At 45.5% G+C, this 26,772-nt stretch overlaps 1 protein-coding gene across 1 annotated transcript; it reads left to right on the top strand.

The window, feature by feature from the left end:
- Positions 1–283: 283 nt before the first annotated feature.
- On the top strand, positions 284–25,340 carry Nyx (nyctalopin). Its single transcript, XM_034486108.2, has 3 exons — positions 284–532; positions 838–915; positions 20,051–25,340. Exons 2-3 carry the CDS (start codon positions 894–896, stop codon positions 21,457–21,459), a joined length of 1,431 nt encoding a protein of 476 aa, XP_034341999.1. The 5' UTR covers positions 284–532; positions 838–893; the 3' UTR covers positions 21,460–25,340.
- The last annotated feature ends 1,432 nt before the right edge of the window (positions 25,341–26,772 follow it).

Genomic DNA, 26,772 nt, shown 5'->3' with positions numbered 1-26,772 from the left:
TCTGCCATGTGGGCAAAACACGGTTATGTTAAACTGCCTGGTCCCCGCTTGAGCCCTCTAAAGTTACATAATGTGTCCTTGTTGCAAAGACCTATAATACCATTTGGTAGCGGGAAGCCGATTTTGGACTGTTTATTGCTGATGGGTGAGGCTAGGGCTGGGGTCCGGGAACTGGGCAGAATGTGGGAAGGGTTTAAAGAAAAAAAAGGGGCCTGGCAGATGGAGAGGGCAGGAAGGCTCCCCGGTGGCCAAGGCTTGAGGATAAAACTGATTGGTGTGTCAGCAAAATCTGTCATTGGCTTTGGCGATCCGAAAGGCAGACACGTTCACTCATCTCTGCTAATCCTCATCTGATACCGACCGAGGCTTTTCCAGCTACTATCTTTTGAGAAAGAAAACTAAGCAGTCAAACCTGCACGCACAGTCCTTGCTCTTCGCCCCTGTGTGCTCCCTGCTCCAGCCTTTATTTCTTATTGCACCGTTTCTTAGGAGATGGAAGGGCTGGGGGCGCTATGGGCAGATCCCCAGGATGGTAAGCAATATTTGGAGATGGGCCACGACAGGTTTTTCTGCAGAGGCTTTCCACCATCTATTTTTCTTGGTGGGTCCTGAGTGATACTTGGGTTGTTGAAGGGCCTTAGCCTGATGAAGGGTTTCCAAATGGATGGACGGGATGAAATTGGAGTGAACCCAACACTAGTCTCCTTGGGGGAGGAACGAATGCAATGAAAGGGAAATGGCTGGGTATAGCCAAGGAAGAGTGGAGGTGCCGGCAGAGTTCCAAAGGGACCCCTCTTGGGTAGCCTACGACCTGCTGACCTGCCCTTTCTCCCTCAGGTAGGGATCCTACAGCTGAGTGGCTCTAAGCCACCAGGTACAAGGAAAGCCAAGGGATGCTGATCCTCCTTCTTCATGGTGAGTCCTGGGCCAGTGACGCTGGGATGGGAAGGTATGCAGGGGTCACAGGGCTCCAAGTGGCTTCAGTCACAGCTCTATCTGGATATTCCTTCTGATAAGATTTCCCTGCTGTGTGACTGTGGGGAGAGGCTAGAAAAAGAAGTACGTGGTAGGTTCTTCCCCCCCCCTTAATTTGCTCATAAACAAAATTCCTGAACCAAATATGAATTTTTTTAAAAAATAATACTCATATATTCTTATGTCTTGGTTGTGAATTTATTAGTGATTTTCTAGACATGCTGTTTTAAACTCAAGGTGGGCATTGTGGCTTAAGCCTTTAGTCTCAGAACTTAGGAGACAAAAGCAGGTGGATCTCAGTGAGTTTGAGGCCAACCTGATCCACTTATCAAGTTCCAGGGCTACACAGTGAGTCTAAGTCTTGAAAAATAGATTTATATTTTAAACTGATTTAGTAAAAAACAAAACAAAACAAAAATCCCCTGGAAAAGCCATCTTCCTAAAAAGGGGTTGGAGCCAATGGAACTGTGACATTATAGATGTTTAAATATTTTTATTTTTTCAAAGTGTGTGTGTGTGTGTTGAAACCGTGTCTCATATAGTGCAGGCTAGCCTCAAACTTATTATGTGTCCAAGACTCACCTTGAATTTGCCGCATTCCCCTTCCTTTGCCTTCCCCAGTGCTGGCATTACAAGTATGTGCCACTGTCCTCCCCGCTACTGCCACCAAAGCAGGGGCTGTGCCTGCCTGTGGCTACATGGTGGGATGGGTGCTTAGCATGAGTAGGGAATCATCCCCAGCTCTGCAGAAAATGAACACATCTGTCCCCAAAGCTTGTCACAAAGTACTTTCTCCAGTGGCTCAAATCTCAGCTAGCCCAAGGGGTGTGGGGAAAATCTCCTTTTCAGTTCTTCAGTAAATGAATCTACACAAACAATCTGTTTTTCTGTCCCTTTCGGGAACCAACTGCTTGAAGTTATGGTGATGTGTGTAATGATCGTTATATATGGTACACGTTACAGAATATTTTACCAGCTGATTCTCAAATACTAGTAATAGTGTTTTGTGTTCTTGTTTTCCCGATGCCATTGTGATAAAAACAAACAAACAAACAAACAAAAAAAACAAACAAAAAAAAACACTCGGACCAAAAACAACAAAGGGGAAGAAGAGATTTATTCAATTCACAGTTCTGGGTCATGGTATACATGCAGAAAAGCCAAGGCAAGTTCAAGGCAGGAACTTGAAGGAAGGCTGCTTGCTAATTCATACAGGGTTACCTTTCACCTAGGGACTCATAGGCAAAGAAGTACAGCAGGAACTGTGGAAGGATGCTGCTTGTCGGCTTGTTGGCTGGCTTATGTTTAGCTAGATTTCTTTTTCTTTTCTTTCTTTTTTTTTTTTTAGCTAGATTTCTTATCCAGCCTAGAACCACCTGCCTAGGGATGGCGCTCCCTATAGTGTGCACTCCTACAATCAATTAACAATCAAGACAAACCCTTACAGATATGTTCACGAGCTAATCCATTCTAGGGATTTCTTCGATTGAGGCTCCCTTCCAAGATGACTCTAGGTTGTGTGGAGTTGACAGTGAAAGCTAACTAGAACATTCTGTCTTCCATCTTTATACAAAAGTGGGACATGGTCTGTTCCATCAAACAACCTTCAGTGCACATGAGGGATGCTAGAGGGGTAGAATAACCACCTGGCTTTTGTCTTTGAGAAACCTACATGCCTTAATGGAGAGCAAGTAAATAAATAAGAAAGCAAAACTAAAACCAAATAGCATCAAGGGGACATAGGGCACATCATGATAAATAGGATATGACTTTCTACTCCAGGGGCCTCCCTCCAAAGGACAGAGGTTGACATTTACACAATGACTAACAGCCAGCACCTTGCCATTTCTCCTCCTTAGAAAGGAGAAGATTGACTGAGTCATGGGGACAGAATGTTTGCTTCCAAGAGCCAATATTATTTTCAATGCATACCCAAAGCTCCGCTGCCACTCATAAAGTCCAGACCTTATTCAGAGCCTGCGTGCTGCAGAACGGAACTGTCTCTGCTATACAGAACCCCGAAAGACATCCAGACTGCTTGTGACAGTTTGGCAAGCTCAGTGGTGACATCATTTACTAACAATAGACACACATCCCCTAGTGCTTTCATTTAAAACACACACGCCAGCCAGCGGCACGGGGACTATTTCTCTGATGATAAGTTTCAAGCAATGAGAACAGCATGTTCCCAAGAAGCAGGCAGGGACAGCGATCTGTCTCCTTGGCTAGGGGGAACAAAAAGACCGAGAGAACAAGAAGTGGCTCAGAGCAGGGGAAATGCGAGGCAAGACAGAATGAAGCAGAAACAGTTTTCCTGGGGACATGGCACAACTCCCCCCCCCCCCCCCCCCCGTACCAATCTCCTAGCTCCCTGTTGTTGGCAGGATCATATTTAAATTCCAGAACTCACTTTCTAGAGTCTATACCCTGCTTGCTCCACCCTGAGTCATTAGAGTGATCAGGTTTTGTGTCTTGACTACTTCTCTGTTAGAATCTAAGAGGTGGTAGGTGCCTAATAATGGCTTGCTGATTGAAAGCATGAAGCAGCCCAGAGTAAGGAGATGCCTTTCCTCTGTTGCATGCCCTTATTCAGACTAGTTATTAGGCCTCTGTCTAGAAGGATAAGGAAGGTCTATATGAAAGTAAAATCCCAAGGTGCTATTCTTAGACCCACAACAAGAGCCAAAATGTGAATGAATGACAACAATCAAACTTCCATGAGAATGTAAAACAACTGAAATACTCGTGTGTCTTTGGCAAGCATTTTGAACAATAGTTTTGTGGAAAGGCAAACATGTTTATATGGCCCAAGCAGCCCTACTCCTAGATAAGTGAGAAATGTACGTACACACACACACACACACACACACACACACACACACACACGGGGGGGGGGGAGAAGGGAGAGAGACAGAGAGACAGAAAAACAGAGAGAATGAGTTAGTTTCCATTGTCCATCATGGCAGGGAAGGTATGGTGGGATACAGCAGTTAACATCATGGCAGCCAGGAAACAGGAAAAAGGGAAAACAGGAAGGGGTAGGGCATGATAACCCACTCTCACCCCCCCAAGGACTCGTTCATCAGGCCTAGACCCTCCAGCTAGGCATTACTTCCTCAACTCACACTCAAAATAACTCCAGCACTCAATACCTGTATCTACCAGGCCATCTCATATTCAGACGATAACACAAGTAAGGGAATACTGCTGTTTATCACAAGCTAGTGGACACATCTCACATGGAAGAACCCCATATGCATACTATTGAGTGACAGAACCATTCACTACCATTTCTATAAAATCCTACAAAGACAAACCTCAGTTCAGAAAGAAGCATTGTAGTATGCAGAGAGGACATGTGTCAAAGGGACAAGACTTTCTGGAGATTTGATGAGAAATGCTCTGTCTTGATTGATATGGTAGGTATAAATATTTGTTCTACTTACTGAACTGCACTTTAAAATGGGCACTTTTTTTGTGTACCACTGCACCTGCTTTTACATGAAGCTAAGACTTTACATTTGCTAGACACGCCACCAACTGAGGCACAGTCAGTAACCAAAACGAGCACATTTTATTGAAGGCAGTCTTAATTGTACCTCAAGTAACTAAGCTGAAAAGAAGAAAGCAGGAGTGCAAGGACAGAACTAGACCCCAGGGAGAATTCTCTCACAGCAGAGGTAGATACTGTGGCATGATAAACAACACATGTAAGACATTCACTGATGCTATGGTATGGGCCAGTGGTTCTTGATTTTGAGTGACAAGCAATAAGTTCTTTGTGTGGATATACTGTTTGTTCATGTACTTCCTTATTGTTAGGAATTTAAGTTGATTCCTGTTGGGGGCATGTTTTTGGTTGCTGTACCAAAATGTCCAAAGCTAGATACTTTATAAAGAAAAGAGGTAAATTCAGGTTATGACTTTGGAGGTCAAAGAACATGGCACCAGTATGTACTCAGCCTTGGTGAGGGTCTCATAGTAGATTATGCAATAGGAAAAAAAGTATATGGTGAGACAGGAAGCAAGAAATATTCTGGGGAGTCTGGGGAGGTGCCAGGTTGGCCAATAGCAATCTACTCTTGTGGGACTTCCTAAGAGAATAAGAACTACATTAATCTCTTCTAAGTGCAGTGCTCTCAATGACTAAATTACTTACTCTAAGTTCCAGTTCTTGAAGGGCTTACCAGTTCTTGAGCTGGGCATACTGGCACATGCCTACAAACCCAGTACTCAGGAGGTAGAGATAGGAACATGAGGACCAGGAGTTTAAGGCTATCCTTGGCTACACTAGAGAAGTCAAAGTCAGTCTGAGTTACATGAAACTTCGTCTCAAAAATAACCAAAAAGGAAAGCAAGTGCGGGTGGGTGGGTTTGGAAGGTGGGATGGCTCAGTGGTTAAGGGTACCTGCTGCTCTAGCAGAGAACAGGGGTTTGATTCCCAGCACCCACGTGTAGGCTTGCAACTATAATTCCAGTTCCAGGAGATCTGACTCTCTCTTCTGGTCTACACAGGTACCACACAAACATGGTACACAGACATGCAGGGCAGGCACAACATCCATACACACAAAATAAAAATAATAAAAGAGAAAAAGTCCAGCACCCATCATCACCACACCGATCTTTTTCTTTCCCATTTCTGTTGTGGATAGCCCCCTGGCCTTGTATTTTGATACTGATTCCCCTTTCCTGGGAAGGGCTGCTTTTCGGGATGAAGATTTAAATATTTCCTGCAACACATTTCTAGTCTTTCACATGTCTTTTGGTACCACGTCAGCTTCATATGCTTTGAGTGGATTGGCTGGATTATAAGGTTCTCCAACTTGTTTTTTTTTTTTTTAAAGATTTATGTATTTGTTTATTTATTTTAACTGCTGAGTCATCTCTTTGGTTCCTGCTTTTCCTTCTTGTCATAATAGGTACCTGCATGGAGTAAGAAGGGAGTTCTGGGGTCACCTGAGGCCATAGGCCATGGCATGGCGCGCCCTCGCACACTTCTGTCTCCCCATTAGTTCTGTTTTGAAAACCTAGCACTGGGCTTGGCCGGAGGAGCAACTGGGGGAGCATTTGCCAGGAGTGGAAAGAGAATGATTTCTAGAGCCAAAGTGGCTTAACTAGATTCTGCTGAAACCAGAAAACAGCACATTTTCCCATACTATTTTAGTTTTGTGAGGCGCAAGTCTTTTTCAAACAATGAGAATATAAAAATATTCCAAGCTCAGCCTGTGGTTGGAAACTCCATGAGTAACCATTCCCCTAACAAACCTAGGAGGGGGGCACATATTTACAGAGCCTGGTGCCTCCAGAGAGAAGCTCCCCAGCTGGTCCATATTAAGATGCCATTCTGTGGGGCGCCTGAGCCTGGTCAGCAATACCTCCCTGCAGCTTGGAGCTGGCCTATCCATCTCACCAGGCCGCAGACCGACAGTTTGTTGCTGGTGTTTGCCAGATTTAGGGACACTTTGTAACTTTTTTTTTTTAAATAAATTGATGGAAAAATTCACATAAAATGTACTACCCTTTCACATGGGACGTTTAGGACAATTAACAATGTTGTGCAACTGTCACTTTTATCTAGTCCCCACAAGTTCGTCCCAGAACTTTTGAAATGTGCTATTATCATGCAGTTAGTTGAAGCTTGCCCCTCTTCTCAGCCCCTGGCAACCTGTAATCTGTCGTCTTTATGGATTTTCCTGTTGCAGACCTTTCCTGTAAATGGAAGTAATATATGTGGCCTTGTGACTAGTACATTTCCCCGAGCATAATTGGTTTTGCAGTTTTGGGGATTGAAGCTAGGGCCTCACACATGCTATGGAAATCCTCAATCACTAAGCCATATCCCAGACCTCTTTTTATGGCTTTCTGAGACAGGGTCTCTCTACATAGCCCTGGTTATCCTAGAGCTCACTATGTAGACAAGCAGGTTGGGCTAGAGCTCACAGGGATCTGTCTGCCTCTGCCTCCTGAGTACTGAGATTAAAGGCGTGAGCCACCATGCCAGGAAATGCCCCCCTTTTGAAACGGGGCCTCACTATCATGTATAGGCTGGCCTTATACTTACAATCCTTTTTCCTGAATGTCTGAAACTACTGACCTGGGTTATCAAGCCCAGCTTTGCATGTTTTAGAAATCCCCATTTGTCTACATTTTGGCATGTGCCCATAATTGTTCTAAAAAGGTGGGCTATTCGGGTGTTCAGGGTACCACATTTGCTTATCCATCTGTTAGCTCATAGCCGTTAGTTGTTTCCACTTTTTGGCTATTGCTCACAGTGCTGCCATAAATGTTTGTGTATACCGGCTTCCTTCCTTCCTTCCTTCCTTCCTTCCTTCCTTCCTTCCTTCCTTCCTTCCCTCCCTCCCTCCCTCCCTCCCTTCTTCCCTCCCTTCCTCCCCCCTCTTTCTCTTTTTTTGAGACAGGGTTTCTCTGTGTAACAGCCCTGGCTGTTCTGGTACTCACTTGCCTCTGCCCCCTAAATGCTGGGATTAAAGGTGTGTGCCTCATTCCTTTGGTTATATACCTAAGAGAGACATTGCTAGGTCACTCAGCTATTCCTTACCACTGTCTGCCTCTTTAGAGATAAGGCCTTACTATGGAGGTTGGGCTGGCCTTGAAATTGTGTTTCAGCCTCAGGAGAGCTAGGATTACAGGTATACATCCCAACACCTAGCTTACTACATTTTGCACAACAAAGATGGATCCCATTTTGACAAACTTGGTCCACAAACATTCTTGTTTTAAGCTTCACAATGGAATCACCTGTGGAGCTGTATTTGGGGTGTGTGTGTGTGTGTGTGTGTGTGTGTGTGTGTGTATGTAGGCCAGAGGACAACCTCCATCTTGGGTGTCATTCTCTGGAGCCTTGCTTTTTGAGACAGGGTCTTTCACCCACCTGTCATTTGCCCTAGGGATCAACCTTCCTAGTTCTGCATTAACAGTTGTGCTCTACTCTGCTCTTTATGTGGGTTCTGGGGGTGGGACTCAAGTCCTTTACAGCACTTTATAGACTAAACTGTCACCCTGGCCCCACCTGTGGAACCTTAAAACTATCAAGGTTCTGGCAAGGTCTAGTGGTCCATGCCTGTAATCCCAGTACTTGGCCTGTGGAGACTGGAGGCTCACAAAGTTAAGGTTAGTGTGGGTTACACTGAGTTCCAGGTCAATCTGAACTACATAACAAGACCTTGTCTGAAAAACAAAGCAGAACAAAACAAGAAACCAAACCCCAAGTACACACAAAAAAAGCAAGCAAGCAACAACAAAGCAAGGAGGCCGGGCAGTGGTGGCGCACGCCTTTGATCCCAGCACTTGGGAGGCAGAGGCAGGCGGATTTCTGAGTTTGAGGCCAGCCTATACAGAGAAACCCTGTCTCGAAAAACAAAACAACAACAACAACAACAACAACAACAAACAAAACAAAAACCCAACAAAGCAAGGGCTGTTGGATGGAGCATCTAAGAGGCAGGGTGTTTTCCTGGTATGTACAAGGCCTTGGGTTCCATGCCCAGCATAGACAACTAAGCAGATAAATAAGCAATAGAAAAGCACACGGATGCGGGAGCCCATCCGTGTTACAACTGTCTGGGGCACTATGAGTTTAAGAAACTCCATGGGACTCTACTGTATAGCCTTGGTTGGACCATCCTGGATCCTTTGCATAGTATTCCATGGGAGTACTCTCCATAGTAATAGCTTCAATATTCTGATACCCGATGTATCAATCAGCTTTCCATTGCTATGGCAGAAATATCTAAGCTAAATAACTTGCTAAGGAGGAGACTATTTAAGCTACTTACTTCAGAGTAGCCACGAGGCGGGGTGTGTGTGTGTGTGTTAAAGACCTAGCATCCCTTCACAATGGCACAGGCCTGGACTGCGTGACTTTCACTAGGTCCTGTCTCTGAAAGGTTCCATCACTTCCCAATAGTGCCATAGGCAGGGGACCAAGCCTTCAGCAGATGAGGTTTTAGGGGATATTTAATCTAAACAGAACACCCGGTGTTTTGCTTCCTTTTCTGGGACTTGGCTTTGAGGGATTTGTCCCTTGATGAGCTTTAATCCTGCGACAAGTGGCTCGTGGAGTCCACTTCTGGCTTGGCCTAGTGCTTTCACAGCCGTCCCAAGCAGTACAGTACACCTGCTCCTCACAGCCTCCCACACAACCCAGGCGGGGGAACTGAGTGACAGGGATATTCTGTCTGAGGCTTAAAAAGAAAGCAGCATGAGGGCTCCTGGAGACTGAAGTGGCAATCACAGAGCCTGCATGGGTTTGCAGTAGGCCCTCTGCAAACATGCTGTACTTGGGGGTTTGTGGGACCCCTAACCGTGGGAATGGGGCTGTCTCTGACTCTTTTGCATGCGCTTGGGACCCTTTTCCTCCTACTGGGTTGCTTCATTCAGCCTTGATATAAAGGTTTGTGCCTGGTCTTATTGCATCTTGCTATGTCCTGTTCAGTTGATGTCTCTGGGAGGCCTGCCCTTTTCTGGGGGCGAGGGGGTGAGATGGGAAAGGGAAAAGATGGGACTGGGAGGAGTGGGAGGAGGGGAAGCTGCAGTTGAGATGTATCGTATGAGAGAAGAATAAATAAAAATGTAAAAAAAAAGAAAGAAGGGAGCAGAATGAGAAGGTGGGGCTAAGCCTGGGAAGAGTCTACGGGACTCCGAGAGAAATGGGACAGAAGGGCATGTCCTCAGGGAAAGGATTTGACCATGGAATGTTTTGGAAAGGCTCACCTCTGAATATGCCAGGCCCTTCTGGTGCATTTCTTGTTTTCCCCTCCCTATTCCTTAGACCGAAGGGGGAAGCACGGAAGCCTTCCCTGATTTCCAGATGGATACATACCCAAAATACTGCTGCTGTGTGAGGAGATATTGCTAAGCAACTGCCAGATGAACTGACTTTCTATTCTCACAAACTGTAATCTTGATTTTAATTGGGCAAATAGGCTCTCCTGGCCAAGGTTTCCCCCATGGAACTCAGCTCAGGCCAGCCAAGATTTGTTGTTGAAATCACCACTGCCGATTCGGAGAGAGTCCACCCTCCATGTGGCCATGGAAAAGTCAGAACTGTCTGGACTTCTAAATTCACTCTTATAGATTTTCTGTCAAGATTTTCCTTTTGGTTCTGAATTCAGGTCATTTTTTCTGGGCAAGGTGAAGTGTTTACAGTTTCTTCAGGGGAAAGAGGAGGGGTCACAAGGAGGGAGTCTGTACTACAAAAATGAACCGGGCTGGTTGTGTTAGCTTTCCATTTCTGGACCAAAGATCCAAGGTAGACAGCTTAGAAGGAGGAAAGGTTTATTTAGACTCATCGTTTCACAGGTTTCCATCCATGCTTACTTGGCCTTGTTGCTTTAGGCTCAAAACAGCACAGTGAATGTATCATGGTGGGTGGTGGAGGCAGAAGACTGCTCAACTTTATGACATTTGGTAATCAAGGGGAGAGAAAGGCTGGGCATGGGATGCCAATAGTCCCTCTTCAAGGACATCCCTCCCTCCAAAGGCCTACTTCAGTAAGCTTTATTTCTTAAAGGTTCCTCTTCCTAATAATTCCAGAGGTTTTGAACCAAGCTTTAGCACATGGGCCTTTGGAAAGACATTTCAAAGCCAAGCTATAACATCTATGTTAGGCTGCTACTTAAGATTCTTACCAGAACTGGTCAGATGGCTCAGTGGGTAAAGTTGTTGGCCTCCAAGGCTGACCATGTGAGTTCAATTCTTAGAATCCACATGGTACAAGAAGAGAACTGACTCCCACAAGTTGTTCTCTGACCTCCATATGAATACTGTGGCAATACCTACACACACAGACACACACAGACACACACAGACACACAGACACACACACACACACAGAGAGAGAGAGAGAGAGAGAGAGAGAGAGAGAGAGAGAGAGAGAGAGAGAGAGAGAGAGAGAGAGAAATGACTGCTAGCCACAGAACCTATTCTAGGCCGCAGAAGCAAATCCAAACTTTATTATGTGTTCCCAAGCATTCATGATTGGAAGCTTCACTGACAGGCAAAATGCCTGTATCAGGAGGTGGGCAAATCCAGCCATTTAGTGTGCATCCATCTGCACACAGGAGACACGTCAGGTGCTGGGTGTTAGCAATTCCATCGAGCATTTTTTTTTTTCTCTCACCACTGTGTAAATCTGAAAGTCAAATGTCCTGCCATTCTGTCCAGAAAATGGTTTCTGCCTAAAGCCTCCTTCTGTTTCCTAATCTTGCAGGCTGTCTGCTTGACAAATCTAGGTCATTTACTTTGGGCTTGAACTGCAGGAGAAAGTTAGGAAGCAGAGTTTCTGGCTTCTAGGTAAATGTAGAATGAGTAATTTAAAGGCGTCGTCTCTACTGTCAAATATTTACTATAATTACAGACTGTTTCATTGTACAGAACAGAAATCCGCTTGTTCATGCAGATGATTTGAATGGATTTCTGGAATGGGAAGAGGGAAGTAACATAGGAAGTTCTAAGGGGACCTTGGGGGAACTCAGATCTATGGCTCTCTCTGCACATGAATGGACTGAATGTCTGAGTTGCATTCTTAAATCACAACTGAAACCAAATTCCCAGTGGGCTAGAATGAGGAGTGAGCCAGGGCCTTCTGGGAGGTGATGGGTCACAAAGGAGGAGCTCTCAAGCCTGGGATTGTTATTATTTTGAGACAGGGTCTCACTATATATCCCTGGCTGGCCTGGAACTCACTGGCCTGCTTCTGCCTCCCTAGTCCTGGGATTAAAAATGTGCACTGTGTGCCAGAGAGTTCTGTCATGAGGACAAATCAAGAGGATGGCCGTCTATGATACAGGAAGCCAGCCCCCACCAGCCACTGAATCTGCTTTGATCTGGACCTTCTCAGCTTGCAGAACCACAAGAAATATTTGTTTACAGCAATGTACCCGGTTTAGAACACTTTGTTATGACATTCTCAGTAGAGGAACAGTATGCTGGCTTCCTCAGATTGCCCTTGGCTTCTGCTTCTTCATAGCTTTGCATCACATGCTGCTTTTTGTTAGTTTTGGGTTTTGTTTATTAAGACAGGATATTCTATGGTAGCTCCAGCTGATCTGAGTTGTTATGTAGCCGCTGATGGCTTTGCACTCTTGATCCTCGTGCCTTCACCCACCAAGTGCTGGGATTGCAGGCTTAGCATCACGACATCCAGATCACATGTGGCTTTTCAAACCTCAGCCCCAAAGCTAGACAGGCCTCACTCACGAGAGCTTGCTGGCCAGTGCCTTATGTCTTATTTCATTTTCATGGAGAAGGAATGAATCCAATTAGATTTGCTTACATCAAAGTGTTCACCCATGGTGCAAACAGCTGTGCCTGGGAGGAGACAGCAGAGACCCATGGGACTTTGAGTGGGGCATGTTTTCTTAGAAACTGTGGTTGCTAACAGCTGCTATAGAACCATGGACAATGAGTGCCAGGAGGGCCCTCAAAGGTCAGAACGTGCAGTTCTTTCATGTCCTAGTTAGGCATGGAGCTCAGATTAGGTGTGGGGTCTGGGAGACAATGAAGCTTAGTGGGAAGATAAACAAAAATTAGTACCATTTAGGTCCGCCTCCAGAAAGATCACCTTCTATTGAGACCAGGAGAATAATGCTTAGGTGCAAGGGTGTCAGAGTCAAAGAGATAATCTTATGAATCTATGAACAAACACTTATTAAACTTGATTATTGTTACAGATAGGCAAGATGACATACACTCGCTGTAATTCCAGTACTTCGGAGACTGAAGCAAGGGGATCATGAGTTCAAGGCCAGCCTGAACTACAAGTGAAATAGTGTTTCAAAGTTTTAAAAAGTTGGTTCTTAGGGGAGAAAAAGAAAGCCATAAAAATTGAGTGGCTTTCATTATACATGTTCATGTCACCCATGTGTCACTGTGTTGCTCTAGGTTCTAAACTAGTTCCTGTATTTACTATTCATGGCATTTTGCTCCTTGTGCATGGAGTGAGGTAGGGGTTAAGATTCTTTTTATTTTCTGGGGATTACAATATGCAGGTCCAATCTGTCCCATGATCTACCTTGAATTAATCTTGTTACCATAAATTTGGGAAGTCTTGGTGGGGTTGTTGAATGTTACAGGGGGAACTTGGGGCCCCCTTTCAGGGTTCTTAGTCTTGTTAGTAAAAGTATTTGGCAAACCTTCCATCACCTTTCCTCCACCTCTGTCAGACTCCTGAATCATACAGACAGGAGCATGGTGTCCTCTGAGAGGCTGCACCCAGCAGCTGACTGAGACAGATGCAGACACCCACAGCCAAACAGTGGATGAAGCTTGGAGACTCTTACGGAAAAATGGGAGGAAGGATTGCAGGGCCCCTAAGGGGATAAGAACTCCACAGGAAGACCAAAAGAATCAACTAACCTGGACCCTTGGGCTCTCAGAGTCTGAACTACCAACCAAAGAGCATATACAGGCTGGACCTAGGCCTCCCTGCACAATATGTAGCAGATATGCAGCTTGGTCTTCATGTAGGTCCCGAATGACGAGTAGGGGCTATCCCAAAAGCTGTTGCCTGTCCATGAGATATGTTCTTCTAGCTGGGCTGCCTTGTCTCACCTAAGTGGGAGAGGCCTAGCCTTGCAGAGACTTGATGTGCCAGGGTGGGGTGGGGGGATACCCAGGGGACTCCAACCTGCTTAGAGTAAAAGGAGAGGGGGGAAGGATAGTGAGGGGAAGGGTGACTGGGAGGGGAGCAGTGAGCAGGATGTATAGTGAATAAGTAAAATAAAATAAAAAGTATTTGGCTGGGCATGGTGGCACACATTTTAATTCCAGCAGTGGGAAGGCAGAGGCAGGTGGAGCTCTGAGTTTGAGGCCAACCTGCTCTACATAGTGAGTTCCAGACCAGCTGGACTGCTAAAAAAAAAGTTGAGAACAGACTCTGAAGAAATCTTGAGGACAGTTTTATTAGATTTTGAAAGAAAAACCCCAAAGTAGGCAAGCTGCAAATGAGCCCAAAGTATTAAAAAAAAAAATGCATACTTAGAATGGACTCAGAAGGAAGAAAAGGAAAAGTCACACTTTTCTGAGTAATTCAGAAAATGAATGACCAATGAAGCTGCATGGCTCTGGCCAGACTTGTAAGCTGTTGGCCTTACAGGGTGTGAATTTTGGGAAGGAAAAGTATATTATAGGGATGTCTGTCTGTCTGTCTATCATATCATTAAAAGAATATTTATTCTTTTTAGTATGGTTTAAGGTGAGCCTGTCTTCTTGAGAGGTAGTCCCTTGGCTAGGTGATTAACCAGCTCAACTGGATTAACCCTTTTAAGTCATGGCAGCTCCGAATGTTAGGTCTCCACCCAGGTCAGAGGAATAGCTAGCTGGCGTAGCCTCTCCACAGATCCAGGCTACTACACTGATACAGTCTTACATTAATCCAGGTAGAGTGGAAGAAGGTCTTCATAAAAGTTAATTCATGTTTCTTTTCACCCTTCACATTACTCTGCCGTGTTTTTCACTCATGCATGTTATAACTTCCACAATTCCATGCTATTGTTTGTTTTAAACAATCTCTTGTCTGGTAAGCACTGAAGGTGAGAGAAAAGGAAGGTTTTGTGTGTTTCGAGATGCATCTGCCCTTTCCACTGTTCTTCATCATCTTCCTATAGCTTGTCTAGCTTCATTTTCCTTCAGAGCAGGTCCACAGACAGCTCCTTATTAGGATCACTAAGGAAATGTTTATTCTAAATCTGTTAAAAAGAATTTACAGGGAAAGATGGATCTGATGAGTGCAAACATGGGGAACAGGACTTCCAAAAGAAATACAGGAACTCTGAAAACAAGGGTTGAAGAGGTGGCTCAGCCAGTAAACTGCTTGATACACAAGCGTGAGGACAGGAGTACAGCCCGTAATCCCAGGGCTGAGGATGCAAAGACAGGAAACCCTCTGGGGTTTGCAGACTAGTCAATCAAGCCAAATGGGAGAGCTCCAGATTCAGCAAGAAACTGTTTCAATACAGTGCTGACTGAGGAAGACATTCATAATGATTTGTCCTCCACATACACACGCACTCAGTGCATATACAATACACTACCAAAAGTATATCATTTGAGTGGATATGCCACGTTTGTTCATCCGTTGATGGGTATTTGTTGTTTCTGTCTTTTGGATGGTACACTGCTATGAACATTCCTGTTCAGGTGTTTGTTACGCCTGTTTACAACTCCTTTGATTGTATACTTCACTTTGGAACTGCTAACCACCCAGTGGTCACTCGGTTATATCTTGTAACATCTCTCCATCCATCCCTACAGATGAAATCCCATTATTATAAAGTTGGTTCTTGGTTTCTTACTTTGGATGCATATTGGAATTAGCCCTTTGGAACTTTACAAATACCAGTGCCTGGTCCCTGAAGATCTTGATGCAATTAGCTTGGGTTTGTGAGTATTAAAGCTCTCATGTAAGTCCAATATGAAGTCCTGGTTAGCATGCCCATAAGTAGACCTTTCTTTGTAGTCTCTTTGTAGCAATAACTATGGGCACACTGTAGCTTATCAGCAGAAATATTCATGGGATGGAAGATACTGTACTATGATTGCAAGCAGGATTGACCACAATATGTTATTGTTATACTTTAAATATTTTTCTTGACACCCTGCCTTTCTCACTTACTTATCACATACTTAGTCTTCATACCTGGTAAGCTAACATTGGAGTTTTGTTGCCTGTTTTGAGAATTGACTTGATTTCATTTAAGTTTTGCCTACTAATACAGTAAATTACTTTTTCCAATGGTTATCAGTCTCAGAGACCAAAAATAGATCTCTGATGGTGATATATTGAATGTTTTGTAGAAATGTAAAATAAACTGCAATCTACTTTTTGAAATAGGTTATACATCCACATGGTAAAGGTAAGTGTCCCTTTTTCACCCTGGTTAAAAACATGCCTGGCTCAGTGGTAAAAGTAAGTATTGCTCTTCCAGAGGACCCAGGTTTGGTTCCTGGAATCCACATCAGGTGGCTCACAACTGCCTAGAACTTCAGCTGTAGAGGATCAGATGTACTCCCTTGTCCTCTTTGGGCACAAGACTCACATGCATGATGTAGCTCATGGCTTCAGAGGTTTCAGTTCACGTCCCTTCTATGGTTCTGGGCCCGCGGTGAAGCAGCAGAGTGTTGGATAGATTTGGTGGAGCAGAGCTACTTGCCATCACAAGAAGCAAAGTGAGACAGATAGGCCTGGGACAAGACACATGCATCAAAGACTCTTTATCAGTGCTCTGCCTCCTCCCACTTTTTTTGAGACAGGGTTTTGCTGTGTAGCCTTGGCTGTCCTGGAATTTATTCTTGTAGACCAGGCTGGCCTCAAATCACAGAGATCCACCTACCTCTGTCTCCCAAGTGCTGGGACCAAAGGTGTGCAACACCACTGCCTGGCTTCCTCCCATCTTTTAACAGTGCACTCAGCTATGAAGCATCTCTCAAGATCCAATCATCGATCAAAAAGCCCATTAGCTGACAATTGAGCCTTTACTGGATGAGGTTTTGAGATATATTTTTAGATTTAAATCATAACAACATGACTCAAAAATGTAATGGTAAAAGGGAATATACAGTTGCTAGGCATGGTGGTGAATGCTTTTAATCTGAGCACTTGGGAGGCAAAGGCAGGCAGATCTCTGAGTTCAAGGCCACCCTGGTCTACAAACTGAGTTCCAGGATGGCCAGGGCTACAGAGAGAGCACTGTCTGGGGAGAGGTGCATCGAAGAGGTAATATACAATGGAAAGCTTCATGCTATGTGACCAAGCCCCCTCAGTCAGTCAACAGGTTCTCAGTCAGTCAACAGCACAGGAGTGAGGATTAAAAGAAAAGAGACGATTAGACAAAATTGCAGCATGACCCAGCCAGCTCTGAGGCTGAAGGCTGAGGTGGGTTTGTTTATTCTTACTTTTCTTTTAAACCCTTTTAATTACAAGTATTTAGGTCAGCTCTAGGTTGAGGAACCAACAGTACAATAGATACAAACAGTCAAGGAACAAACAAGGCAATACACAAACTCCCATGATCATGATCACCCCCGTGACCACTCTTGCTGTTTCTAAGGGCTCATCAGGATGACAGAAATATCTGAGCCTCCTTCCCTGTCCTAGCCCACAGTCATATTCATGCCTGAGGCCTACTTTGTTCTAGCCTAAGACCTGGATTCCTGACTGAAATTACTTCTCTGTTTTAGCCTAAAATTAGATTCCTGTCTGAACTTACTTCCTTGACATGGCCCAATGTCAGATTTCTGCCTAAAGCCCATTTCCTTGTCCTTGGCCAAAGTCGGATTCCTGCGAAGCAGCCCCAAAAGCTCTCCACACTATGTGTCTTAAAAGCATTAAAAAAAAACATTAGCAACCATCTTTTTGACCTTTTGAATTATACATACCATTTGTGATAATCTATATTATATATTATAGGCAATAATGTAATAACAATATAATTTGCTAGAGCTGTAGTAACAGGCAGGTGTGAGCCACTCTGCTATAATCCTGAGTTGTTTACAAAGAGTTCTCAAAACAAATCACATTCTTTGGCAAGAAGTTCATAAAGGAAGGCATCAATTCCATTTACTTCTGCAAACATGCATTGAGCCATGCTGTGTGCTTGGAACAATGTTGCCTGTTCAGCAGGAGAAACATGAGTCATATGATTGAGAGTGTACTTTTCTTAATTAGAAAGAAGAGAGGAGAATGAAGGGCTGCTGGTAAGGAAATGTGATACTTCAACTTGACCTAGTTGGAAGGGTTGATGAGACACGGTTACTCCTCTGTTGCACAGAGGATAGGAGTTAAGGTATTTTTGGCCCCGCATCCCTAGCAGGGTATATCTCAATCAACAAGAGATCTTATTCACAGCCAGTCTGACTGTATAAGTTCCAAGAATCTTGCTGGTAGCTTGATGCCTATCTCACAGTGTTTAGGGAGAAGGAGAAGCTATACCAAGCTTTCTCAACGGCAGAATGATAAAGTAGCCCATTTTCAGTTGAACACTCAGAGACAAGTCTGAAAGTGCCAAATTCCATTTGGAGCAGCTGAGAAAGCAATGGAGTGTTCCCAACAGATGAACTGCTGGGAGCTGAGCAAGCCCTCAGGGGTAGCACCAAGCATCTGGAGCACACCCCTGTGTTGTCTATGCCTTCAAGTTGCACAGGGACTTAGAGAGCCAAGGTACTGTGTATGTGATGGGAGGGACCAAATGACAGGATGGGGGAGGGTTGCTAGAAATTGGGCAGTTTATACCTGGGCACCCCCTTTCTTTACAAACTGTGAAACTGAACACACCCTGAAACACTTGGTTAGAAAATGAAAATGGTCCATCTGTCAGTGCTGTCTTCCCCTCCCCTCTCTTCTCCAGGGTCTTATGCATCCTTGGCTGGCCTTGAACTCACTCTGTAGCTGAAGATGACCTAGAACTTCTGATCCTCCTGCCTTCCTTCCTGAGCACTGTGATTACAGGCATGTAAAACACTTGGTTTATGCAGAGCTACAGATGGAACCCAGGGCATGTGCTAACCAAGCTACACCCCCAGCCTCGGACTAGGCTTGGGGACCAGCCTTGCACAAGGAAGCAGGCCACACCATCCTGTTTGCTGTCAGTGGCAACAATACCGGAAGAGGGGAGGTTTTTGATGACTTTATTTGATCATTCACTTGAATTTTCAGAATGAAATTTATAAGCATTTTTTCCCAGTATGATGTAAAATAGTTTCTAGAGAGTAAGGGGCTGGTGAATGGAACTTAACTCTATAGTGTCCATAATCATTTCTTTCAAGATGCAGGAGGTTAGTGACAGTGTATTCGATATATACTGACCTTGAAACAGGAGAGGCCATATGGTGCTGGTGAGGTAGCTCAGCAGGTAAGCACATCTGTGACTGAGTTTGATCTGAGTTTGATTCCAGGCCTCATATAATAGAAAGGAGAAAACTGACTGCTGTAAGTTGTCTTCTGACCTCTTCATGTACACACCCATACACAGGCATAAAATAAAGTAAAATAAGATGGTGGGCAGTGGGGTGGTGGTGGTGGATAGGAATCCTCAAGGGGACAAGGGAAAAAAAGTTTCTCATGCTGTTAATTCATTACCTGATAATCTGCCAATTTTTTGTGTCCCTTATCACACAAAAAATCCTAGAGTGACTCACCAGCCATTGATCTTGGTGACTAACAAAAAAAAATCACTAGGTCCCACAAAACTCAAACCACCCGGAGTAAAATATCTGCTTTCTGCTGTATTTGCATCTAACCTGCATCTCCCACAATAGCATTTTCCTCTTTTCCATCCAACTAAACTCATCTGAGTTCATTCTGTATGGTTCAGGTTTTATTTCTGGCATCACTGGGATCAGAGATTACCCTTAATATTTAAATTTTAAGTGGCTGTTAAAGACAAAGAAAGGCAACAATAGGTTTTTCCAACTCCCTACCCCCATCCTTCTATAATTCTTCCTTCTCACTGAGGCTTAACTGACTCATTGTGGGTGTGGGTGTGTAAAAAACTGAATTCTTACGGTGGGCCAGTGACTCGAATTGAAATGTATCACAAGCTCCATTCATAAATTTCCCAAGTAGCCACATTTGACTTTAATATGTATCATCTAAAAAACACCATCTCAATAATGTAACCCATACAAAATCATTGATGTACTATTTAACGTTTTTGGCATCTTCTGTATACTTGTAGTACTCAACTTGGCTGAACGCATTTCTAATGGTCTGGGGCACCGCACTGGGCAGCACAGGCCTTAAAGTGGGGTATAGTGACATCCTCAGAGAGTCCCCTACCCACACGATCAACAAACCTAGTCATATCCTGAAAGTGTACAGTGTCCTCTGTAGCAATAAGAAAGCTTAAAGCAAAGTGGGATGGAGCAGAGTTTGCTGGTTAAGGTCATTAGAAAGCAAAGGGGAGGTCACTGTGGGTGGGGAAACCTGTGTTGGTAAGCAGACCAAAGAGGCCATTTGATGGCAGCAGGACTCAGTGAAGGGTCTGCCACGTGCTCCTGGGGTGACCTTTGACTACTGTTCTTTGTCTTTTCTTCCGGCCCCTCTCTTCTCTAGCGGTGCTCTTCAGCCTGCCCTGCACCCGGGCCACCGAGGCCTGTCTGCGGGCCTGCCCTGCGGCCTGCACCTGCAGTACCGTGGAGCGTGGCTGCTCAGTGCGCTGTGACCGTGCGGGCCTCCAGCGGGTGCCCACTGAGTTTCCGTGCGAGGTGGCCTCCATCGACCTGGACCGGAATGGCCTGCGCATCCTGGGCGAGCGGGCCTTTGGCACGCTGCCGTCGTTGCGCCGCCTGTCGCTGCGCCACAACAACCTGTCCTTCATCACACCCGGCGCCTTCAAGGGCCTGCCGCGGTTGGCCGAGCTGCGCCTGGCGCACAACGGCGAGCTGCGCTACCTGCACGTGCGGACCTTCGCGGCCCTGGGCCGCCTGCGCCGCCTGGATCTGGCGGCCTGCCGCCTCTTCAGCGTCCCCGAGCGTCTCCTGGCCGAGCTGCCGGCCCTTCGGGAGCTCACGGCCTTCGACAATCTCTTCCGCCGGGTGCCCGGCGCGATCCGGGGCCTGGCTAACCTGACGCACGCGCATTTCGAGCGCAGTCGCATCGAGGCCGTGGCCTCCAGCTCGCTGCTGGGCATGCGGCGTCTGCGCTCGCTCAACCTGCAGGCCAACCGCGTGCGCGCGGTGCATGCCGGGGCCTTTGGCGACTGTGGCGCCCTGGAGGACCTGCTGCTCAACGACAACCTGTTGGCCTCGCTGCCCGCCGCCGCCTTCCGCGGCCTTCGCCGCCTGCGCACCCTAAATCTGGGCGGCAACGCGCTGGGCAGCGTGGCACGCGCCTGGTTCTCCGACCTGCCAGAGCTCGAGCTGCTGTACCTGGACCGCAACAGCATCACCTTTGTGGAGGAAGGCGCCTTCCAGAATCTCTCGGGCCTCCTGGCTCTGCATCTCAATGGCAACCGCCTCACTGTGCTCTCCTGGGCCGCCTTCCAGCCAGGCTTCTTCCTGGGCCGCCTCTTCCTCTTCCGCAACCCGTGGCGCTGCGATTGCCAGCTGGAGTGGCTGCGTGATTGGATGGAGGGCTCTGGGCGCGTGGCTGATGTGGCGTGCGCCTCCCCAGGCTCTGTAGCCGGCCAGGACCTCAGCCAGGTGGTCTTTGAGCGCTCCTCTGATGGCCTCTGCGTGGACCCCGATGAGCTGAACTTCACCACGTCCAGTCCAGGCCCGAGTCCAGAGCCAGTGGCCACCACTGTGAGCAGGTTCAGCAGCCTCCTCTCCAAGCTGCTGGCCCCAAGGGCCCCTATAGAGGAGGGAGCCAACACCACCTGGGAGCTGGTCAACGTCTCATTGAATGACAGCTTTCGGTCCCATGGAGTGATGGTCTCGTGCTATAAGGCCACCTTTCTCTTCACCTCTTTCCTCTTGCTCAGCCTGACCCAGTATGTGGTGTTGGGCCTGCAGAGGGACTGACTGCTACCCTGAAGTGACCCAAACCACACTGGCCAGAAGGGGGAAGGTTTGCTTGGCTGCCATAAGGAGTGTCTGTAGTAACTGGAGAGGGAATAGGAATGGGATTGGTGATTAACGTTCTTGCCGAGGGTGGAAGAAACAGTTTGTCTCTAAAGATAACCCTAGGCAGAGAGCTCTGGGAAATGCCACTGGAGTGAGTATACATTTCTGCTTTTCTCACAAGGGCATCCATTGAAAAAAAATCGAAGAATAAGCATGGGCCCTTTGCAGGGTAGATGAAAATGGAAGTTCCTGGGAAGTACTCTCTTACTTCCAGGCAACGGGGACGTAGGATTCAATTAGCTAAGTACTAAGAACTATAGCAGCTCTCCTGCCTCAGTAGCCCATAAACCCAATTCTTGCCTTTTCTATATGATACTCCACCTTCCTTTTATCCCCAGGGGCTTGGGAACAACAAGGTTCAGGAAGGTGGACAGGGCATTAGAGAAGGAGCATGGCAAAGAGACTTAGATCCAAGGCAGGCAGTTGTTGCTGAGGTCTGAGGTGTGCATCGAGACATTTAAAACAAAGACTCATTTCTTTTATGCCACAATAGTATAGGCACTGTCAGACTTCTATAAGGTGTGTGTTTGTGGACCACATTTATAAAATGCTAAAGTTAAACCCATTTCTCTTAAGCCTTTTCAGAGTCTGTCAAATGCTATCGTGAGTTTCCAGTGTATTGTGAATGTCCGAGGAAGAACAAAATCCTCTTTTCTTAGCATTTCTTTTTTTTGTGGGAAGAGTGTCTGTTCCCGCAAAATGCTTTGTTAGCAGGGCAGAGCATCTCCAGCTGGGATGGTTCCATTAGGTATGGAAATTATTGTGAGCTGCTTGAATGGAGACTAAGAGCCAAGAGGAGAAAGCAGCAAGGACCTGTGAAGGGGACTCAGATTTCCCAGGGTGTTCCCGAGGGCAAAGGTCTACCAGCATCCACGTGAGTGTTAAGGGGCTCTGAGTGTGGAGTGGGTGAAGGGACAGATGCCAAGTCCCACCCAGGGCCCCTGACACACCAGCTTTTCTCATGGTGATGTGGGAAAGAGCAGAGGTTGACTGTTTTGTCAGCTTCAGAACCAGAAGCTCTTTAGGCCCTGGGCACGAGGGTGTTTGCAGCTTGCCTTTTAAATGTTGTCCCCTGGGCTAGGGACTGGGGGTTGTGGGTCAGTTGTATAGTGCTTGCCTAGAATGGGTGAGGCCCTGGCTTCTATACTCATCACTGAGGAAAACAAAAAATTAGCCAGGCACCCTCCCATGGTTGGCAGTAGAAGCAGCCTGAGCTGATCACAAAAGGTGCAGGTTCCTAATGGGCCGTCAGGTGATCAGGCCAGGAAACATGCCATGTGTCTACAAAGTAGATGCTCCGGTAAGTCTCAACACTGTGAGCGGTGACAGCTGTATTCATCAATGTCCTGGAAATAAATGTACAGTCTTCATATACTGAGCTCCTTTCTTTGTACATTGAGAGGTAAGTTTTCAAAACCCACACAGATTAGGGTAGGCCAAGATATCAATGCAACAGTACTTTTAAAAAAATAAGATTATTTTTATTCTTTGATAATTTCATACATTCTTTTTGTTTGTGTGTGACAGAGTCTCACTATATAGCTGGCTTGAACTATATAACATGATCCTACTCACCCAGCTTCCCCAATTGCTGGGATTACAATGGTTTCTAGTGCATGTGCGTGCATACACATAATTAGAAAGAAATCTTTAAAAGCAAACACAAGGCATGAGGGGTTTAAGGATGTAGCTCAGTGATTCTGTATAGCATGTACAAGGTCCTGTGTTCTATCCTCAGCACACAACCGTACAAACAACCCAAATCCAACATCAACACTGTCATGTGAAATCTGTAATTTGCATGTGCTCTTTCAAATTGTGTATATCTGTGTGTACTATTTTGCTACAATTTTTATTTAACGGTGGAGTTATAGTTTGAAGTTGTGAAAGCTGCTGCTCTGGAGTATGTACTTGTTTTGGCTTAACTTTTAAAATTACATATCGTGCAGGCACTCTCATGTCGTGGCATGACATGGGTGGAGGTCAGAGGATAGCTATGAAAGTCTGTTCTCCCTTTCAACCATGTGGGTCTTAGGGATGGAACGCACATGCTCAGGCTTGGAGGCTGAGCTAATCTCACTGGCTCTTGAACATGTATGCTTTTAAACAGACAGCTTACTTTTGAGACCAGAGAGATATGGATGAGTGGCTAAGAGGACTTGCTGTGCCAGCATGAGGACCTGAGTTCTGGTCCTCAGAGCTCATGTAAAATTCTTGTCATGGTAAATGAGCATGCCTAGAATCCCAGTGTTGTTGAGGGGATGGAGACAAGAGGATTACTGGAACTCTCTCCCTTTCCATTGTATTATTTCTTACTAATAGTTTAAATTCAAATATCATGACCGTCCCCGTAAGTACCTTAGTGTGTGTTTCTTAAGAATGAAGCTATGCTCTTATCGATACTATTATTGAAAATCAGGATATCTATAACTGATAAAATACTATTATTTAAAATATATTCTTTGGGGGCTGGAGATTGAGCCATGCCTCACATGCACAAACCTTGGGTTTAGTTTGGTCCTGAACACGGCATAAACCAGGCATGGTAGCATATGGGAAGTGGAGGCAGGAAGTGTTATACTCAGTGGTATAGCCAGTTCTTGGCCAGCAGGGCTATATGAGATCTTGTCAAAAAATACAAACAAAAACATTCTGGTCTAGGAGTGTGGCCTAGTGGTGGAATTGCCTAGCATATAAAGACCCTGGGTTTCATTTCCAGAACCAGACACAAAAGTTTAAAAAAAAAGTCTGTTGAAATGTCAACAACTGTGAACTATTTGTTTTTTAAAGTGGCCATTTTCCTAGTGGTAGAAAATTAGATTCCTAAATCTTGATTTGTCTTCATTTGGTCACAGTATTTACAACTCTAAGTCTGTTCATTGACTTTAATGTTTCAGAGCAAACTGGTTCTTTGAATGTTTTCCTTTCCAAACATGAGAACCTGATGAAGTCAGAAATGTTATTTGTTCAACTGTGCGTTGTGGCCATGGAGATTGAGTAAAGACCACTGGAGTCCCCTAAGGCAGTTCTCTGTGTTTGGGTAACCGTGGAAGTCCACAGCGGACATACAACCTAGGTTACTGAGGAACACATGTTGCCTTGAGAGTAATGTCCTTTCATTTTGAATAGTCTCAAAGCTTTGCTCTAGTTCTGTCTAGGTTAGGTGGTCAGCTTTAAATGAGTATTTATTTGGATGAATTTTTGAACAAATATCAACACTAAAATAGCCTCCTGGGAGACAAGAGTTTTGCCCACATACCTACTCCAATAGAATTCTGGGAATGTGGGAGCTACTTATTGCCAAATAGACCCAGAGATGCCTGAATAGTAGCCTTTGTACACTCTTGAGAGATCAGAAAGTGAACCTTCCCCATTATAAATTCATTAAAGCCTGTCCTGTGTGGATGAAGCCCTCAGTGAATGTGTGCTATTGACATGAGCACAGCCATGTCAAGGGCCCCAAGGCTGGACCCAGACCCACAGGAGTGGCACAGCCTTTCCCAAGTGAGGCTCATGAGGGATGACAAAGCCTTCCTCAGGGGTCTGAGTGTGAATGTGGACAGTATGTGCAGAAAATGTCCACCATAGCCTTCTCTTCCACCCAAAATTTACAGCCTGAAGACTGCTTTCCTACAAAGACTGTCCCTACTGATAGCTATACCTATCTCCTTGATCCGTCTGTATTTTGTAAATCCTACCTCTTCAGCTGTACCCAATAACCTGCTTCTCTGTTTAACTGTCTTTAATAAACATGCCAAGCTTTGGGGTGTTGAAGCTTCTCCTTGTGTCTATCATTTCTTCATTCCCTCACCACCCTATTCAGGTTAATTGCTGGAGCCATGTAAGGGGGCAGCACTCTCCTCAGTCATCGGCTAGTAATCACTTTGGGAAATGTTAACTAGGTACCATTGGTTCTGCCGAGCAAAACTGTATGTAGCAGTCAGGATGGGTCACATTCTGCTGCAGTGACAAATAGCCCCTGAGGGGAAACCCACCATCTTACTGTAATTTATTTCTTGATTATGGTATATAGCCAATGAAAGCTTAGGGGAGTCAGTGTGTTAACTTCCTCCTTGTAACTACTCAGACTCAGACATGGTTACCAAAATACAAAGCATCAGCATTCCCAGCCACAGGGGAAGGGAGGTTGGTAGAATTAAGCATTCTTTTTAGATGTTTCCATACAGTTGACTCACGTTGATGTGTGACAGACTTCCTGGGGAGATGCAGCACATACAGGTCTACTCAACCCAGTTAGGGAGCCCACAACAGTCCAAAGTGCAGATTTCACCAAAGTCCAACTTGGTGATGGGTAAGGGGTTACTACTTACAGGAGCAAAAATGACTCAATGACAGCTGCATCACCAAATCCCACCCCAGCACTGTGACAGCTCATAAAAGTTGGAAACGTGGATCACACTTCGCACAGCCTGCAGGCAACTCAACAGACTGGAGAGTGTCCTTTCCAAGTGACTCAGTTTGTCTGAGCCTCTTCCAAAGAGGGCTTGTGTTTCTGTTCCTTCCAGGCAGTTGAGCTGATCTCAGTCTTCTTTGTAGTTTGATTTCACTGAGAGCAACTCTTCGGCAGCTCTTCACTGTTTACTCTTGGAAGGAAGGAACCTAGTGAATCTGGTCAGTTTCAGGGACTTCCTGAAGCTCTTTTGGGTTGTTTGCTTCCTCTCTTAAGGAGCTTCCCTGTAGGATGAAATGCTTCAACAAAGGAGGAAGCTGCTACACAATAATTGATGCTCATATAAAAGAAACTGTACTTATTAAGACAGGGAAGTAGGGTCCCTCATGTGTCCAGGAGAGGAGAAACGGGACTATATGTGAACACAACAAAGCATAGTGTTAGTGCCTCTAATTTGGTAGAGCACTCCTCAAAACTGCCTGAAGGAGACTGCAGGAATAAAGCTCCCAGAAAGGCTTATGAACAGCGTTTGCTCTAGCCAATAGTGATGCTATGATCTCTTTCTATTGGTTCTTTCAAGAAAGGTGAGAGATGCCAGGCCTGGTGCTACCTACCTGTTAAAGGGACTTGCATACAGTGGGGGCTTTCCCACTGAATCCTGGAGTAGGTGCAAATCAAACCCAAACCCCTGTTTTCACAGAGAGATCCTTTATTAAGCAGGCAAGAAAAGTTAAGGTGGCTGCTTTCAGACTCAGGCAGAAAACAGGAGCAAATGGCCTTGCAGGTGTAATTTTTAAGAG

Source organism: Arvicanthis niloticus, chromosome X, assembly GCF_011762505.2.
Source record: "Arvicanthis niloticus isolate mArvNil1 chromosome X, mArvNil1.pat.X, whole genome shotgun sequence".
Taxonomy (NCBI): Eukaryota; Metazoa; Chordata; class Mammalia; order Rodentia; family Muridae; genus Arvicanthis; species Arvicanthis niloticus.
This window is presented reverse-complemented; position numbering and strand designations above follow the sequence as displayed.